Source organism: Macrobrachium nipponense, chromosome 6 (assembly GCF_015104395.2).
Source record: "Macrobrachium nipponense isolate FS-2020 chromosome 6, ASM1510439v2, whole genome shotgun sequence".
Taxonomy (NCBI): Eukaryota; Metazoa; Arthropoda; class Malacostraca; order Decapoda; family Palaemonidae; genus Macrobrachium; species Macrobrachium nipponense.
The window spans coordinates 43,230,051-43,250,616 of NC_061108.1; the positions used below are offsets into that span (position 1 = coordinate 43,230,051).

Sequence of the window (20,566 nt, forward strand, 5' to 3'; positions counted from 1 at the left end):
AAGTTAGTTGAGTTTTTGTGCAAAGTCTCTTAGAATTTATGCTACATGATGAACATTTCCTTCTAAATACCAAAATAAATGCTACTTAATGAACATTTCCTTCTAAATACCAAACCATAGTTTTTTATGAGTCATAGTATATTTTTCATTGAAACATTTCTGTGTTGGTCAGATAGTATATATAAACCTCTGTACACAAGAACACTTCACAGTTGTAGTAGGGTATTGAATACTGTTCTGAAATGGTTAAATATAATGCATTTTATCTATCTTGTATTTGTATTGTGGATGACATTGCACTGAAGTTGACAAGAGATTAACAAGGTTAATATTTAATGTATTTAAATGTTTCATCCATTAAATTACCTGTTCCGTATTTTTTTTTCAATACTGCAAACTAGAACTTAATTTGTAAGTTACATTATTTTGGCTTTGTTTTATCACAAAGACATGGTTTAATATAGTATTTTCATGTGTTGCAATTAAATTTCAATTTTTTCATGATAAATTACTGTATTTGATGTCTTAAATAACCTCTGGATGTATATAAATTCAACCCCCCTCCATTTCTGTAGCAGGAAAAAACAAACGTAGACAAAACATGCAGCCGGGAAAAATGTTCATAACAGCTGAAATTTACAAGAGAAAACCAAAAGCAGCTTAGCTTTAGTAGAAAACATTTTATAAGAACAAATTTCTTGCAAAGGTGTTGATATTGGTGAATCAGGATATCATACAGGAAGAATCGTCTTTTATAATAAGAATACAGTGGTCCTCCTGATTTGCGGGGGATGCATACCAGACACCCCCCCCCCCCCCCCCCCCCCCCCCCATGAATAGTTAGGACCCACAAATAGTTGGAACCCCTATAAAAACGCTAAAAACAGCCTATTTTGTTAGGTAAAACTCAAGAAAAACCCACTTTTTCTGCGAAATGCAGGAAAATGTTCCCGAGAGAAATCTGCGAATATGTGAGTCCGCGAATCCAGTGAACGCGAATAAGGGGGGTCCACTGTATTCTTAAATTCAATAATACAACATGGGATGAACAAGGAAGCTTAGGTACAGTGCCCCCCCACTTTTACGTAGGGATAGGTTCCAGAACATATGTAGAAAATGCAAAAATCCTCTCTAAAAATCCTTATAACAGGCTTTTAATACAAATTGAATAAGTCTCTAATACAAATTAGATAATAATCTGTCTTACAGAATGTTTGACGACTAATCAAGTTACCCCTGTACATTGTTCCCCTCGTATTCGCGAGGTATGGTTACCAGATGCCCCAGCGAATAGCTACAATCCATGAATAGTTGGAACCTCTTTAAAAATGTTTAAAACTATGTACTATTTTGTTTGTTTAAATTCAAGAAAAACCCAGTAAAAATGTTTATATCTGGTTTTTTTAAGAGAATTATCACAAAATGTGCATTTTATGATAAAATTGCTAAAAAAAAAACCCAGGAACTTGTGGATATTTCTCATTGAAAAATACTGCAAAAAGGCGAATTTCTTGGGAATAATGGGTACGCATATATGTTCCAGGGAAACCCGCGATTCCAGAGTGCGCAAATACAGGAGATTCACTGTGCTATACTGTATACATACGCATAGCTGTTTTCTCTCATAGTATTTGTTAAAAACATTAAAAAAAAATTTTTTTCAAGCAATAGTGTTTATTCACCAATTACTTTATTTTCTCATATTGTGTTCTTGACTAAATACAGACTGGGAATAAGTAGATGTATGAGTCTCTCTCTCTCTCTCTCTCTCTCTCTCTCTCTCAGGTAATGTAAGAAGTATTTGAAATATTACTGTAAAGAGTTTTTGGATGATAGAGCATGTTGTAGAATATTTCACATTCACTAATTATTTTCATTTTCCAGTCTGTTTTTGCTGGAAAATATAATAATTAGAAAATATTTAAAATAATGTACAACATGCTTTATCACAGAATAAACTTACAGTAATGTCATTTCAAATACATCTTACATTACCCGTAGAGAGAAAGAGAGAGAGAGAGAGAGAGAGAGAGAGAGAGAGAGAGAGAGAGAGAGAGAGAGAGAGAGAGAGACTCATACATCTATTATTCCCAGTCTTGGGCCCAACCTGGAATGAGCTTAATAGATACGTAACTACATTATAAGTACATTGTAAATCATTTTTATCATATAAATCACTATTTAGTCACAAACACAATAGTATGAAAAAAGATACGGTCCAAATCTGCAAATTAGTGAAAGTTCCCCATGAAGTAGTGAATAATGTGTTCCACAAAAATCCACAACAAAGTGGGCCGCAGAAATGTGAAACTCGTAAAACCCAGGGGGAGGGAGACCACTGTATAGCAGAAAACACTTTACATAGGCTGTAGTTGGTGTTTTTGTATTCCTATGTTCTCATATCACTTTAGCTGTAAACATTACCCACAAAATCTCTTTCCGCTACTGTTCCTATGCTTCTTAGCATAATAGACCACTTAAAATTTTGTATCGAATATCACAACTTGAGCGCGTTCCTCCTTTATCCATCTTTAGGGCATGAACTTCCATTGCTATCTTCATGCATGTGTATTTCTGTTTTTGTTTTTATTATTACAAGACTCATTTATACTTGACAATATAGTATGTATTGCAATGATGCTAGTAAGACCCAAAGTATTGATGATCACAATCAGGGTAAATCATCATGATCACCCTTATTTAAGCATGCTTGAAAAACAAAAATATTTCCATGCAAAAATAATAAGATATATGTGGCAGATATAAATCAGTAGAAGTTATATATGGGCTCAGAAATGGTTGCTCTTTAACATTTTAGAATTAAAGTATCCTTAATGATGAAAGTAATAATGATATTTATGATGAGGATATTTGTGTAAATATTTCACTTATGAAGTTATGGTTTGTAAAAGCACTTAAAGTCTATGGTGTTTAGGAAAAAATTAGCATACCAGATATGTTAACTCTTTTAATAAACTCTGGGTGATAATTTTGTTCAACCATTGTTTGGGAAAAAAGGGGGTCATATATACTATCAAAAGCTGTCATGCATTTTTATTGAAAAAAAAAATTTAATTACATTTTCCTCAAGGTACTTTTTACATTTAAACGATGTCCAAGAGGAGGAGGTGATGATGGAGAGGGAAGTGGTGCAGCTGGAACTCCTGTCATGGAGGATGATCGAATGGGTTTCATTATGTTTGAAGCTGGTTTAGAAAACGTTGCACTAAGGTAAGTTTTGTACATTTCTCTTTGTTAAAAGGATAGTCATTTTGTGGTTTAACAAATAATTACTATTTTGTTTTTTGTTCTCGCTAGTTGATATAAAATAAAACAGTTGCAGTATATTGCTGCAAGCTATAGTTTAGAATGAAATAATATGAATACATCAAATATATGTTACATGCATAGTTTTGATGACATTCATATGGGTACCCAATTGTTTTTTTTTCTATTAAAGCAGGACTCTGAATGTGGTAGATTCATTACCATAGGTAAGCACAGGAGAAGTAATTGCCAAGCAGTGAAAGCAATAATAACCAAAATGAATTTGAGTTAGTTAATGTTATGAGATGTTTTTTTATTCTTGTATAATGGGATGTGTTGCATTTATTATTATCAGTGTGTAATTTATTGAAGTTGCCAAGGTACGTACATTGAAAACAGAACAAGGTAAGGTTAAAAAAGTTAGACTGCCAAAGGAGAAGAGACCATAAGGACCAGATGAGAAATACAGAGCAGAAAACACATCAGGTGGGACTGAAGGAGTATAACAGAATCTTTAATACATGTAATGTCTGTAGCTTACTGCAGATGATACACTGTAAGTGATACCACTTCTGTGGGATACTAAGTGTGCATTATTCATCATTGAATCTTAGGCTCTTAAAGCAGTGTCATCCTTTTTTTTTTTAGTTATTTAGTGACACTGCAGGCAGTGTATCACTTGTCCGTGTTTTTATGTGCTACAGTGTTACTCAAATCAACAGGGCTGTAAAACGAAAAGGCTTTGGTCAGCAAGGTGAAGGGACTGTTCGGCATGATGGAGTTGGAACTACTAGTGGTCCAGCACCTTCAGCAGGGAGTGGGCCAGTTCCAAGTAGTAGCTCAGCTCCAGGCACAGCCACTATTGATCCGACAAAGATTGGATCTGAATCACGAAGAGATCACTCAGAACGGATGTGTTCTGCATCAGTTTCACAAGTTTCTAACATGTCTAGTCACTCCGGTGCTCCTCATTCAAATTCTTCTGCTAATAATAGTATCAAGGACCTTCCTGTTATACAGGTAAGTTTTCAGCATTTATTGATTACATGGTTTTTAACTGTATTCAAATTTTTTGGCTTAATACTTGAAATAAAATTGTTTTATACTACCTATCACTTTATTATTGCCTTAAATGTTTAATAACTCATTTTGCGGCAGTGGTTCTGTTCCTGGCCGCCGATGCCGAGTTATTTTCGACACCAAACGATTTTAAAGTCTACGGTTGCCACACACCCTCTTTCGGAATACTAGACCAGTTAACAGCGCCTTAGACCAGTCAAATGGCGCCGTAATCCTGCAGTGGCGCAATAAGTAAAATTATATTTATGCAGTATAGTTCAGTGGTACCTCATTTGTCGAATGATTCTTATGTCGAACTTTCCGTTTTTTAACAAAATTTTCAAGAAAATTTTGCATCATTTGTCGAACAAATGCTCGTACTTCAAACTGACTGATTGTCTAGTTTATACTTGTATTCGACGGCCTATTGGGTACTTACAAGTTAAACTGTATTAATTTTTTTTCATTTACAATATATAGTTTAATGACAACAATATTCAACAAAATAAATGAAAGTATACGTAAAGCATTTAATATAAGATATAGCATTCAATATAACATTTAGCATAAAAGATGTATAAAATTGTACGTAACCGCGGTTACGCTACACCCAGCTGACTTGAGATTGAACGAGGGAGCGTTGATATGTTGAGGAGAGAAGAAGAGAGAGTTTAAAAATTACTGTATGTACGTAAAAGCAATAACAATGCTCATGAAAAGGGAATATCCCAATAAATTTAACATAATGATAAAATATGAAAATAAACAAATGCTATACAGAAAAAAGAAAAAAAGTCGCAATTGAACCAGTGTTCGGTTCGCCGAGTGAGACGGTGTAGTTCAACTATAGTAACCATATAGTAAATGAAAGAACAAAGCTTTTCACAATAGAATTTAGCACAAATGATTAACAAAATCATTCATCTTTGCGGTGATACACAGCTAACTTGAGGTAGAGGGAGGGAGTGTTTATATTTTTGAGGAATAATGAATGAATGATTTTAAGTTATCGTGCGTCGTGGTATTGTAGAGGAGAGAAGAGAGTAAAATCTTTACCTTGATATATATGTAAAAGCAGTACCAATTCACATAAATGATAAAATGTTATTTCACATATCGTATATATGATTTTAAGGGGGTCGTATCTTACATGAGATATAAAATTCGAGTATGTAATAATCATAATAGTATAGTATGATAAAATACAAACATAATGAGATTCATCTTTTCCATGGATCTTTTAAAAAGTTATGTTTTACTTCACTGCATTTAATAATATTTTATGTATTTTCATATTACTATTTGTTTGTATTATAAAATACAAACATAGCAATCATGTTTTGGTTTGAAAATCTGCTGATGGCAATTGAGAGTAAGTTTGTTTTGCTGTGTTGAACTCAAATCAGAGGGATTTTCTTGCTTCTAGTTAGTGCAAATGAATCTCCAGATACTCGATTTATATGAGATAAGGTTACTCTACGTTATACAGTGTTTTCAAGTGGAAATATCACTTAAAAACGTATTGTTTGTGAACGAAATTTAGTCATGTTTTCATTAGTAAATGGCGCTGAAGGCATGTTTATTGCGTAAACAAAAACCAACAGATTCCGTTCAATATTTTCGCTTTATCTCATCAGAATACATAGTATGATCTTTACGTACAGTGGTACCTCGAGATATGAAATTAATCCGTTCCGAGGCGGCCTTCGTATCATGAGTTTTTCGTATCTTGAACCGCATTTTACCTGTAAAATGCCTAATCCGTTTCAAGCCCTACAAAAACACCCCAGTAAATTATATTTCCAGGCCTACAACACATGTTCTAGGGTTACGACGCTGCTCCGACAGAAGAAATATGACTCCAAAAAGGCAAAATACTGTACATACTTGAGTAATATTCAACTGCATGTAATGTTCAACCCCATTTTAACCCCATTTTTACTGCATATATTAGGACTTTAGCATATGTCCCTTAGCAATAAGCCTAGCCTATGTTAGCAGTTGCTACTGTAGCCTAGTCTATGATTCTGACATCTAAACCTAAGAGCTAAAATCTTAGAATATGCCAATAAAATGTATAAATAATCAGTATGTACTCATTTCAAATAATTATTAATTAATCATCAACTATAATACACAAACAAGCAAAAGAAAAATCTTTCTATCGTTTGTTTACATTCAGCTCTTACGAGTACCGAACGATCGCCAAGCAATCACTTTTCTTAGGACACAGTAAGCCATAAATTTTCATTAGTATCTCTCTTCAACTAATGAAACTACCAAACAGTACAATAACCATTCATTTCTATTCTTTATTCTATCTTTACCTAATGGAGATACCAAGTTACTGACAGTTGTAATGAAACATATACGTAACATAATATTAAAACAGAAGAAGAATTCTAGGAAATATGTACAGTATTTGTTGGCTTCAATGATAGCAGTCTGATTTATTTTATATTTTATGATATCTAATTCACAAATTTTTTTACTAAATGTATTGCATGTACTCATTTCAAATAATTATTAAGTAACCATTAACTATAATAAACAAACAAAAAAAAAGCTTCCAAACTTCTGTTTACATCCAGCACTTACGAGTACCGAACGATCACCAAGCAATCACTTTTCCTAGTACACAGTAAGCCATAAATTTTTAGTATCTCTCTTCAACTACTGAAACTACCAAACGGTATATTAACCCTTTACTGCCGACTGGACGTATTTTACGTCAACATTTTTTGTCTCTCGTGTGCCGACTGGACGTATTTTACGTTGATTTACAAAAGTTTTTTTTTAAATTCGCGGAAAAATAGTTATAGGCCTACCAGCCTAAAACTTTTTGAATCACGCGCCTTGGGGGATGCTGGGAGTTCACGGATCAAGGTGTTGTTTTGTTTACAATCGTTACGCAGGCGCGCAAGCGCAAATTTCTTTCTTGCCGCACTAAAAAGTATCTGTGACACATCTCGCAAATTATTTCGTCACTTTGACATAATTTTTGTACCATTGTAAATTAGCCGTTACATGAAGTATTATATATGAAAATGTGCGCATATTTATGTAGAATACAACAATAAAATACTCATGATTGTAGTTTTTATCAGTTTTGAGATATTTTCATGTAAATAACGATAATTGCCAAAATTTCAATCTTCGGTCAACTTTGACTCTACCGAAATGGTCGAAAAATGCAATTGTAAGCTAAAACTCTTATATTTTAGTAATATTCAATCATTTACCTTAATTTTGCAACTAATTGGAAGTCTCTAGCACAATATTTCGATTTATGGTGAATGTTTATGAAAAAACTTTTTCCTTATGTCCACACGGTAACTCTTCCGAAAAAAATCATACATGCGATTGTGGTATGTTTGCACCATTTTAAAAATTAGCCGTTATATAAAGTTTTATATATGGAAATGTGCGCAATTTCATGCACAATACAACTAAAAAACAACCCAATGGTTGTAGCTTTTATCAGTTTTGAAATATTTTCATATAAATAACGATAATTGCCAAAATTTCAACCTTCGTTAAACTTTGACTCTACCGAAATGGTCGAAAAAAACGCAATTGTAAGCTAAAACTCTTTATATTTTAGTAATATTCAATCATTTTACCTTCATTTTGTCAACAAATTGGAAGTCTCTAGCTCAATATTTCGATTTATGGTGAAAATTTATGAAAAAATAACATTTTCCTTACGTCCCCACAGTAACTCTTCCGAAAAAATCATACGTGCGATTGTGGTAATGTTTGCACCATTTTAAATTAGCCGTTACATAAAGTTTTATTTATGAAAATGTGTGCAATTTCATGTAGAATACAACGAAAAAATAATTGAAGGTTGTAGCTTTTCTCATTTTCGAAATATTTGCATATAAATCACGATAAATAGAAAAAAAAACCATGTTTGGTCAACTTTGACTCTACCGAAATGGTAAAAAAACGCAATTGTAAGCTAAAAACTCTTATATTTTTGTAATATTCAATCATTTACCTTAATTTTGCAACAAATTCGAAGTCTCTAGCACAATATTTCGATTTATGGTGAATTTATGAAAAAAACTTTCCTTCCCTCCGCGCGCGGATTCTCCGCCATAAATCTCCGAAACTCGTACATCGCATTCTCAGAAAATTTGCTCCGTTTCATATTAGGCATTTCATAGGACTTTTTATATATGAAAATTTGCACATTTCATGTAGAATAAAGGAAAAAAAATATTTGAAGGTTGTAGCTTTCTAATTTCTGAAATAATTGCGTATAAAAAAAAATGTATAAAAAAAATTTTCGACATTTGGTCAACTTTAACTCGTCCGAAATGGTCGAAAACTGCAATTGTAAGCTAAAACTCTTACAGTATCGTAATATTCCATCATTTAACTTCAATCATGAAACAAATTCGAAGTCTCTATAACAATATTTAGATTTATGGTGAATTTAAAAAAATGCTTTTTTTACGTCCGCTCGTTACGAATTCATGCATCAGTTTTGTTGATAATATTTTTCTCTATGTGCTTTTATCGTTTTACAATGTGTTATATACCAAAATGATTGCAATTTAGTGTACATTACAACGGAAAAAAAGTAACTTGTTACCTTTAACAGTTTTGCGCACAGCGCGATTTGAATACAATTATGTATGAAATTTCGTTTTTGTGCTATCATATATTGCATTATTTATATATGATAATGATAATTTTTTTCATTTCTGATGGTTGCATACTAAACTTCAGCCAATGACAAAAAAATGAAGCCAAAAATGAACTCTTAATCTTGAAAACTAAGCGCGCTGTGGTTTTTTGAAAAAAATATTTTTTCCGCTTCTGCGCTCACTCTGAAACACCTCCGGCACACGGGAGACAATTTTTTTTTTACCGCTTCGGCGTTTAAGGGTTAATGTCATTTGTGACATAACTATGGTAATTTTTTTACAATCGTACGATGGTTGAAATGCAAGCAAAAAGGCTGTTGTTATTGGATTGGGTGTTCATAGCAAATCAGCTGTTTCTGGCTGTATGCATTTTCTAAACAAGTATATCATTACACTCATACTTTTTGCATTCTCTTTTACTTTTTTTAACTTAACTAGAAGATGGGATAGATTAAGAGGTGGAGGAAAAGGGGTTAGCCTAACTAAAAAATGGAATGGATAAAGAGGAGGAAAAGAGGTTAGCCTTTTGTTAAATTTTGGTCTCGTAAATTTAACTCCCATGATACGTGAGATACGTGATGAAATAATTTTTTGAGGGTGAAAATTTGGGGGTCGCATGATATGCGAGATTGCGTGTTATGCGAATGTATACAGTAAATTTGACATAATGATAAAATACGAAAACAATTAAATGCAATACAGAAAAAGTCTTAATTGTGCCTGTGTTTGGTGTGCTGAGTGAGACGGTCTAGTTGAACAATATTAACAAATTAGGGAATGAAAGAACAAAGCTTTTCACAATAAAATTTAGCACAAATGATTAACTAAATCATTCGTCATTGCGGTGATACACAGCTAACTTGAGGTAGAGGGAGGGAGCGTTTATATTTTTGAGGAATAATGAATGATGATTTTAAGTTATCGTGCATCGTGGTATTGTAGAGGAGAGAAGAGACGATAAAATCTTTACTATAATATTTATGTAAAAGCAGTACCAATTCACAAAAAATGAAATTATTTCACAATAAATTTACATAATGATAAAACATGAAAACAAATGCATACAGTAAAAAGAAAATAAAAAGCTTGCTCGAGTCAAGTGTTCGGTGCGCTGAGAGAGAGAGAGAGAGAGAGAGAGAGAGAGAGGCTCTGCTTTCCACTGACTTAGCTGATCTGGGATGATTGTTTGCCTATTTCCTTCACTTACACTTGATTTTCCCAAATCCTTTTTCTGGGCTCAGCTCGTGTCCGCTGCGCGAAATATCCTTTAATCTATTATTCTAGGGTAAATGTACTAACACATACCAGAGAATAAATAAAATAAAGAAAAAAGGTCAGTATAACTGACTCGCTCACCCTCCAAGAGGGTGTCGGTATGAACACTATGGCGAGTGAGACCACTACCACGAGCCAAATGCCAAAAGAATTCTCCCACCACAAAATCCCCCCAAGAGGAGAGCCGACCCACAGAGTGGGCAGCACAAACTACTACTACTCCATCCCATGCTGCCGACTGCTGCGCCTCTGGTGGCCATCCTTTCAAGTTAGCGCACCCAGGTCAGACGTGCCATTTTTTACTCTGTGTTTTTGTGTGCCCTTACTTTGGATTTATTCACTATGGAGCGTGCAGCCATCGCAGCAGCTAAGTTAAGTACTCAGTGTTTATTGCTAATTGGTTTTTTCCGGCCTGAGCCCGTATTTGCCGTTTTTTAGGTATAAATACGAACTCTAGGTCGGAAGCATCGGCGGCATGGTTCTGCTCTTGTGTTGGGTTCGTTCTTGGTCACCTATACCCAGAACATCCCCTTACTTAAGTACGCTCTAATTTTATTATTACCGATTGTTTAGGGTACGACCTACACGGTTTTTGTCATGCATGCATGTCTTTTACCTCCTGTAGGTCCTTCTATCCAGACCCCAGCCACGGCTCTTAGTATCGGCCTCGGCTGGCTTTGAGTGGTAGACTTCCCTTCGGGTTAGTCGTACACTCCTGGATTTTTTCTCCTACTATATTGTTTTCTTTCTTTCATTTTATTATTCATTTTATAATATGTATTTGTTAGGTTAGCTAGGCGTCTGGCTTGCTGAGCCTAGGTCATGGCCCATTGGGCCTATATACTACCGCTCTTCAGTTCGGCTGCTTCCCGAATAGCATCCCTCTGATCAGTTGGTTATGTTTCTTGGCTTAGTTTTGTGATATTATCGCCCCGTGGTCACTACGTGATCACGAGGCAGCCAGACGCTGTCCAGTCACCTTCCCCCCTCCGCTCTTCTATAGAGTCGGGGATGGGTCGGTCTGCCCATGCTCGCTCCGCATACCCGAGCCTGCCTCCTCCCTCTCCACCCCCCAGGCGGAGGGAGTAGAGGGACGGGACAGACCCAGACTGGACTCGACCTCTCCGGCTTCCCGGTCCCGGCCGGCCGGATGGTAATGTGGGGGGGGACTGGCCTTTCCCCCCTCCGTTGCTACCCCGTCGCTCCGTGGCTAGCCCGAGTCTGTATGCCCCTCTGCTCCTTTCCACCTTACTAGGGCTCCTTTCCACCAACCGGAGGCCTGGCATCCACGGAAAGGTGATAGTCCACCCAGCAGGGTGGACCGGAACATACAGTCGGTTCCCTTCTAACCACTCCGTCTCGCGGAGTTACACACTCCGTCACGCACTGGACTTAGTCGGAATACGGAGAGAATTTAGGTTTAAGATCTTTTTGTTAAACATTTAAGTTTATCTTAAGTACCTTACCACCCCCCCCCTCCCTTTCTGCACCGGATCCCTCCGGGGTTATAGCCTATTCAGGCGATTCAGGGAGGGGTTATGCCCAAATTTTTTCCGAGCTCCGGCATGCAACGGAGTTCTTTTGTCCTTTAGCCTGTAAGTGATAGTCTTAAGATACTCATGTGTCTTTTCACTTACAGACCCACCAACTGTGAGCATGCCGGGATGCGCCGCCACACGTTCAAGACCCTTGTGGACACGAAGTTTGCCGGTCCCATGCTCCATGCGCGACTCCGCACGGGGACATCCAGGTCTGGTACCACGAGACGTGTACCAATATGTTACGATCTGGTGAGAGCAGCTGTTGGACGGGGTAAGTATTCTAACTCCGTTAAATGGTTCAAAAATTTTTTATAGTGCTTAAGTTTTTACATTAATCACTCTAACTTAAGGTAAAATTCAGGGGACCTTATAGCCCCTATAATTTTAAGTTACGCTTTAAGTTAGTTTTAGTTTTAAGTTATTCTTAAATCTAACCAATACCCTCTCTTCCAGGCTCCGGCGTGAGGGATACCGCACTGGCAACCCAGCGGGCCTGGGTCGGCGGTTTCGGGAAGAACGCCGCCAAGGGTATGCCCTACATCCTAGAGAAGAGGTTAGCGGTGCTAATCTTCCCCGGAGGCAAGGCGACTGGATACGTCGACCCAGCAGATGCGGCCCCGACTATCGCCTTCATCCAGCAACAGCTGGCTGCCTCGTTGACAGACCAAGGCCAGGACATCTCCTCGGAAGTCGCGACACTGGATATTAATGTAGAACCCATGGTAGGTGTAGACGACCTGTTGGTCGAAGTCAGGTAAGTTGGACACCCAAGGGATACCCTTGGGTGCTACTGGTTCTTCTACTCCTGCAACCTCTCCATCCTTCCAAGGCTTTACAGGCAATGAGTTGTATACTTCTCCTGATGCTTCAGTTAGACCCAAGGTCAAGGGCTCAAACAGTCAAAACCTTGACGAAGACGTCGTCGTCGTCTAAGAAGACGGCTTCGGCGTCATCCTCTCGTAAGTCTCCGGCTGGGAATCCCGGAGCAGAGAGATCTAAAGCTTCTGGGTCCGGCTCTAAGTCCTCGAGGAGTAGATCCTCCAAAGAGAGATCTCACATTCCCAGCGGGCCAGCGGAGTCGTTAGTTCCGCTACCCCTGGTTCCAGTTCAGGGCCACCCTTCCACCTCCGCAGCAGCTCCGGCTCTGGACATGCCAATGCTGGCCTTTCACAACAGGTGGGCGATCTGGTTGGGTCCCTGAAAAGTAGCATGGAACAAATGTTCTCTCGGTTGTCGGATAGGATTACTTCTCAGGACACCATTATAGCCGGACTGAGCCAAGCTCCTGTAGCCTCTCCTCCACCTTTCACCACAGGTGGAGCCCAACTTCCCCCGTATGACTCTCTTCCTCCGTTCTCAATGAACAACCCTTGGAGAGTAGCGTCATACGCCCCCTTCCAAGACGGGCTCATCTCTATCCCGGAATGTGGAACTCGGAGGATTGAGGACTTCGAGTTCCACCCGGAAGGACTTTCAGCCTCCGTTCATCGGCTACGCCAGCTCACCGCGCAGCCATGACTCGGGATGACAAGTTCCAAAGGAGACAGTCCTCTATTCACGTGACCAGCTCAGAGAGAATGGCTCAGGTGTTTAGAGGACATGGATTGTACAAATACAAAATCCGACCTTTCAAGAGCCCGTTTACGATCTTTACGATGGAAGAGGAGTACCCCGCTCCCTTTCCTGACAAAGATCGCGAATACGACTATTCAAGCAGCCCAGAAGGGGGATTCCATGCCTCAAACTGAAGGAAGCAGATCCTACATCCTCTACTTCCTTCAGCCGGTGAATTGTGGGAAGACTTACCTAACACCTTCTCAGCGGGCAAACTCAAACCAGACTGTGCTATGGAGCAGTTGGTGAGAAGCTTCCTAGGCTTCCAGATAGCCTTATTCAGGCAGAATTCGAAGCCAAATCGCGGTTAGCCAGGGTCCATTAATTCCCATGGCTATGACGAAGTGCGTACCGTTGGCTACCGTTGCCTAGGGTCGGAACCGCTCTTCAAGCTTATCACCAAATCGTTGACTCAAACGGTGCAGTCAGATAGTTTGAGTTTTGCCACTGCTAGGACGAATTGTAGGAAACATGTCCTACAAGAAGCAACTATTCGGCACGAGCCGTAATAAGTTGCTTGCGTTCAAAACATCTGGGGAGGCAGACCTCTTCACCGGATGCGATGGTGGAGGAGGTGGTTCAGTCAGAGGCTACGAGATTGAACCAGAGCCTTAAAGACCGTTGGGGTCTTACGGCCAAGAGACGACAGGACCAAGTCGGTAAGGGTAAGGTTCAGGAGGAAACCTAGACGTTTCCAAACCCTACCAGAAAAAGCAACCACGCTTTTCTCAGCAAGTTCCGGGCTGTTCCCTTGGTGGCAAACAGCCCAACCTTCCACCTCAACAAAGGCTCAATCGCAGCCGATCTACGTGATCTCCCCTCAGCCTCAGCCCTCCACCTCTTACGCTCTCTCTCCAGCCTACAACCAGGTCTTCGAGGGTCAAGCTTCACAGAAGTATGACCGCTCGAGTAAGGGAGGCAGAGGTAAGCGATCCTTTCGTGTGGAGAGGATCGGGAGGTCCCTTCAATAGAGGAAAACATTTCAGGGAGGCCGAGAGGCTACCAGAACCAATGAGGAATTTCAGGTAGGAGGGAGGCTGTTTCACTTTCGCCATCGGTGGAACTTCAGCAAGTGGGCTCATAGCATTGTGTCAAAGGGCCTGGGTTGGAGCTGGTTAACGAATCCACCCCCATCCAGACCTTTCCTTTGCCAACTTCCTTCCAAAGAATTGACGGAGTATGCGGAGGATCTCCTTCAGAAAGGAGCTATAGCGACGAGTCAAAAGGTTAAAGTTTCAAGGACGCTTGTCAGCGTGCCAAAGAAAGGCTCACAAAAAAGAAGGGTAATCTTAGACTTGTCCCGCTTAAACTTAGCCATTCGCTGCGACAAGTTCAAGATGCTCACGATCTCGCAGGTGCGGACCTTACTTCCCCGTGGGGCCGTCACCACCTCTATCGATCTTACAGACGCCTACTATCATATCCCTATTGCAAGACACTCCGTCCGTATCTGGGCTTCAAGATAGGAGACCAGACATTCTCCTTCAAGGTAGTTCCTTTCGGGCTCAACGTAGCCCCCAGGGTGTTTACGAAGCTGGCGGAAGTAGTAGTTCAACAACTCAGATCGCAAGGGGTTATGGTAGTAGCGTATCTCGACGATTGGTTGATCTGGGCCTCAACAGTCGAAGAATGCAACAAAGCAACACTGAAAGTGATTCAGTTCCTGGAATATCTAGGCTTCAAGATAAACAGGACCAAATCAAGACTCACTCCCAGAGTCAAACTTTCAGTGGCTAGGCATTCAATGGAATCTATCCATCTCATACTCTGTCGATTCCATCACCAAAAGGAAGGAAATAGCGAAGTCAGTCAAGCAATTTCTGAGTCACAAACTGGCTTCAAGAAGATCTCAGAAAGGATCCTGGGTTCTCTCCAGTTTGCGTCAGTGGACGAACATCCTAATGAAAGCCAAACTGAAAGACCTAACCAGAATCTGGCGCTCACGAGCAAATGTCAGGTCCAGGGACAAAATGTCCTCAGTCCCTCTGATTCTAAAGAATCGACTCCGCCCGTTGGGCGAAGGTCAAGAACTTGTCGGTGTCAGTGCCCCGTTCAGTTTCCTCCACCAGGGATCACCATCCACACAGACGCTTCATTAAGCGGTTGGGGAGGATATTCCCAGTTCAAGAGGTTCAAGGAACATGGTCCACCTCAGTTCCATCAGTTCCATATAAAACGTACTGGAAGCAATGGCAGTGTTCTTGACCTTAAAAAGGTTACGTCCGCCAAAATACTCCCACATAAAGCTAGTCCTGGACAGCGCAGTGGTAGTACATTGTATAAACAGAGGAGGCTCCAAGTCACGTCATCTAAATCATGTCATGGTAGCCATTCTTCTCCCTGGCGGACAAAAGTTCAGTTGGCAATCTCTCCTCCACTCACATTGCTGGAGTGAGAAACGTCATAGCAGATGCTCTATCCCGATCAGTACCTCTAGAGTCGGACAATGGTCAATGGACAACAGTTCGTTCCAGTGGATCTTCAGAGAGTTCCAGGTCTACAGGTGGATCTCTTCGCATCCCAAGCGAACCACAAACTTCCGTGTTATGTAGCACCAAACCGGTGGACCTTCTGGCCTATGCCACGGACGCCCCTGGCTCTAGACTGGAACAACGGGAGAAGATTTATGTCTTTCTCAGTGAATCTCTCATGAAAGTGTTGAACAAACTCAGGACATTCAAGGGTCAAGTGGCTCTAGTAGCCCCAGACTGGCCAGGCCGAAGCAGCAATTGGTACCCTCTCATTCTGGAACTGGGTCTTCGCCCGCTCTTCGGATCCCCAAATCCCAGGCTCTCCAGGTCAGTACAAACGAAGACTGTGTTCGCTTCCTCAGGGATTCTCAAAACCCTAACTTTTATGGATTTCATGAAGTTTGCAGCGAAAAGGGATGCGAACATTGGACCCTCAGAATATTCTCTTCTTGGAATCCGATAAAAGAGATTCAACTTTGAGAACAAGTATGATGCTGCTGATCAAAAAGTTAGCAACCTTCCTGAAAGAATCAGATATTAAGATCATGACAATCAATTCAGCTATATCCTTTTTCAGATCCTTATTTGAAAAAGGATTAGCAGCTAGCACAATTACGACAAACAAATCAGCCTTGAAAAAGATTTTTCAATTTGGGTTCAACATAGACTTGACAGATTCCTACTTCTCGTCTATCCCCAAGGCGTTGTGCTAGACTTAGACCTTCTGTAGGCCTACGTCAGTATCATGGTTCTTAAACGATGTTCTAAAACTGGCTTCAGAAACCAATAATGACACATGCTCGTTATAATGCTCTTAAGAAAAACCCTCTTTTTATTAAGCTTGGCTCAGGAGCTAGAATTTCAGAACTGTCGGCTTTATCCAGAGATCCGGATCATATCAGTTCCTTCCCACAGGGGAAGTGCTACTTTCTCCGGAACGTAGTTTTATAGCTAAGAATGAAGATCCTTTGATGAGGTGGGAAACCATGGAAGGTAACTACCCCTTCCACAAGATATATCTCTTTGGCCCAGTTCATCCTTGCGAGGCCTTTCTATCTAGGACCTCCTCATCCTCATCGGGTCCTCTCTTTAGAGAGAAAAAAGGTGGCACTTTATCTATTAAAGGCATCAGGCAACAAATCCTGTACTTCATTAAACAAGCCATCCTGACTCTTTCCCTAAAGCACATGATGTCAGGAGGCAGTAGCCACCTCAATTAACTATTTCCAACATATGAACTTCGATGAGTTGAAAAAAAGTATACTGGATGGAAATCGCCGACAGTTTTCAAACGTCATTACTAAAGTCCTTGGAAGCTCTGAAAATTTTCAGCAGTTGTCGAGCGGGGAACATAGTTTCCCCTGACTCTAGCTAATCTTTAGTAGAAGATCCAGTCCTCCTTTCTACCTGCTTCACCCAAACAGTTTGTCTATTCCTACCTTGTTCATTTACGGTCACCTGTGGGTCTTAGCTGCTTGTGATAAGAGTGTGGGTGTCCTTATTTTTTTTGCTAGGGACACTCACAGTGATGATGAATATTGATATGTTGGATGTCATCCCTTATTTTTTTGATGCTAGGGGATACATCTTATTATAATGGTTACGGGTTTTGTATTATTAAGTTATATACATTCCTTTATATATGATTATGATTGAGTTTGTTGTTCAACTTGTTATGTTAATTGCTCTGTACATTTGATACATAAATTTTACACAGATACCATGTTTTTTGGTACATATATGCCAATTACCTCTGTATATATGTAAATTACCCTAAGTTAAGAAATATTATTAGAATTAAGTGTAATTTAAGCAATATTTCTAATAATTTGTACCACTGTGTATATGTATCCTTATTAGCAATTTATAGTCTTTTATTTTTTGATTTTATCTTTTATTTGAGACCTCTTTTTTTAATTTTATTGATTTCTCTACAATCTTGTGCTATTTCTCTGGTACGATTTCGCGCAGCGACACGAGCTGAGCCCAGAAAAGGGATTGACGTAAGGAAAAATCTATTTCTGGGCGATTGGCTCGTGTCGCCAGCGAAATCCCGCCCTACCCGTCCCAGCGCCAAGATTGTCTGCTAACTTCAGGATGGCCACCAGAGGCGCAGCAGTCGGCCAGCATGGGATGGAGTAGTAGTAGTTTGTGCTGCCCACTCTGTGGGTCGGCTCTCTCTTGGGGGGATTTTGTAGTGGGAGAATTATTTTGGCATTGGCTCGTGGTAGTGGTCTCACTCGCCATAGTGTTCATACCGATACCCTCTTGGAGGTGAGCGAGTCAGTTATAATGACCTTTTTCTTTATTTATTTTATTCAATCTGTATGTGTTAGTACATTTACCAGAAATAATAGATTAAAGGTTATATTTCGCTGGCGACACGAAGCCAATCGCCAGAAATAGATTTTTCCTTACGTCAAAAAATCCCGTTTTTTTTTTGTTACAGTTAAATACCAGCTTTAGTGACAACTGCTTGTTACAATATTTTACTACTGTAAAAGTAACTCAACTCTGTGATAAACAAACTGGCGCCGCTTTGAGCTTCTGCATGCCTTTGATTGTTTGTTGAAATGGCTTCCTTGTGAAAAGTTATTTTATCTCTCCTTTTCTTGCATTCTTGACTTATTACTTATTTGTTTACAAAATCCTCATTTTTGTTTTAAAAGTTTGCCGTTTGCCCAGTGTAAGGTTATGTATTGTGGCATAATTAATCTTTCATGCACTTAAGATCCAAGTGTAAACATGCATATTACCTTCTCTCTCTCTCTCTCTCTCTCTCTCTCTCTCTCTCTCTCTCTCTCTCTCTCTCTCTCTCTCTCTCTCTCTCTCTCTCTCTCTCACACACACACACTATTGATTCCTTTGATTGTCTTTGTACCTAATATGTGAATAAAATTGATTTTATCAACCTTTCCACATTGCAACTAATTCATTTTGCTCAATGGGTCCTGTCTCTCCTCCCCCCATCCCCCAGCCAGCCTGTCCCATTTTTACCAAACAGTTCGTAAATCGTACATAAAAAAAATAAACTTTAGCCAATTTTACTTCATATAATGTACTTTTTCATTACTGTACACTCTTAATTTAACTTTTTAACACATTAGTAATAGAAAAAATGTGAAAAGGGGGACTTTTTGGGTTGGCTGGAACGAATTATCCTGATTCCCTTTATTTCTTATGGGGATATTTGTTTCATATTTCGAACAAATCTTACTTCTAACACCCTTCGGGAATGGATTAAGTTCGAAGTCTGAGGTACTAATGTACTATAGAATTTATTGTACAGTATGTAGTACTGTACAGTATATTATAGTATTATAAATACTGTAAGGTGAAAAAAGCCTACCCTTACTCCTTTGGGTGTCTAGAGTATGTAAAGATATAAGAAGGTTTTATACAGTCTACAGGTAGCTGTAATGTTCAAGTTATGATAATTCGTCTTACTATAATCCAATTTTATGAGAGACCAAATTACAGTACCCTAACTTTATCCCATCTTCTAGTTACATAAGTTCAAAAATAGCAAAAGAGAATGATGAAAGTATGGTTTTAACGTTATACACGTTGCGTAAACGAGTACAGCCATGAACATCCGAGAAACAATTTTTTTTCTAAGTACAACCAAATTGGATAAAAACATCCATTTTTCTTGTATTTCAATCATTGTACTATAGTATACTATTACCGTAGTTGTTATAAATGACGTTATGTAGAATAGGACTGAGATATCTTAATGTAATAACTTTATTTGCTATAGATCAAAGATCAATGTAGATCAAAGATCAATAGGGAAATATACTGTTAAATTTAAACCTAGACATAGCTGAAGCTGAGAAAACTGTTCAAGCTGCTAATGTCCATTATTGTGGATCAGCAACAAGGATATAACTAGTAAACATATGACATCAAACACAACCGTAGATAAAATTGAGATAAAATCATTTTAATCAAAACTACTGTGCTTGGAAGAACACATTTTACTGTTAGTTTCACGCCAATAAAAGATAAATAACGTAAAGTTCGTATTACGATGATATAAAGGAAATTTGCGAACGGAATCATGTATTGTTTTACTCAATAAACATGCCGCCAACGTAATCTGTTAAAAAAAAAATTACTTTACTATCCCAACGAGACATATTCAAGTCATATTTCCACCTAAACACATGTCTTATAAGGAAAAATAACCTTGTCTCATATAAGTCAAGTATCTAGATAATTGTTTATGCTAACTAGAAGCAAGAAAATACGCTCAGAATTTTGTTAAATATTACAAAACAAAGTTTTTCCCATCAGCTGATTTCCAAATCAAAACATTGGCCGCACCGCGGAATACTGGCTTAGATCTACCATAGTATTTTATGATACAATAATATGAGAATACATACAATATTATTGGATACAGTCCCCCTGATCCCAACTCCTTGATGAGGTGGGGGCCTTAGGGATCCACTGCAGAGAGAGTATGCCCCTTTATGCCTGCGCTCTCTCATGTGGATTCAACTGAACATTGGGGCCTTTAACTCCTTTACTCCTCCTCTTACAAATTTTCCCCCTTCCCTCCTTCTTCTTTCGTTGACGACCTTGGCATGGTTTTGGACTATTGAATTGACTACTCTTTTAACTTGATGGAGGGTGGAGTTGGATGGCATGCCTCTCCACTCATAAAACTAGAGTA

General features: G+C 39.0%; 1 protein-coding gene across 1 annotated transcript in view; it reads left to right on the forward strand.

The window, feature by feature from the left end:
• The window catches only part of LOC135216294 (bridge-like lipid transfer protein family member 1), a 661,298-nt gene that overhangs the window by 361,072 nt on the left and 279,660 nt on the right, over window positions 1-20,566 (forward strand). The window contains exons 12-13 of the mRNA XM_064251460.1: window positions 3,092-3,231; window positions 3,990-4,287. Coding sequence (XP_064107530.1) covers window positions 3,092-3,231; window positions 3,990-4,287 — 438 coding nt within the window. The remainder of the gene's footprint in view (window positions 1-3,091; window positions 3,232-3,989; window positions 4,288-20,566) is intronic.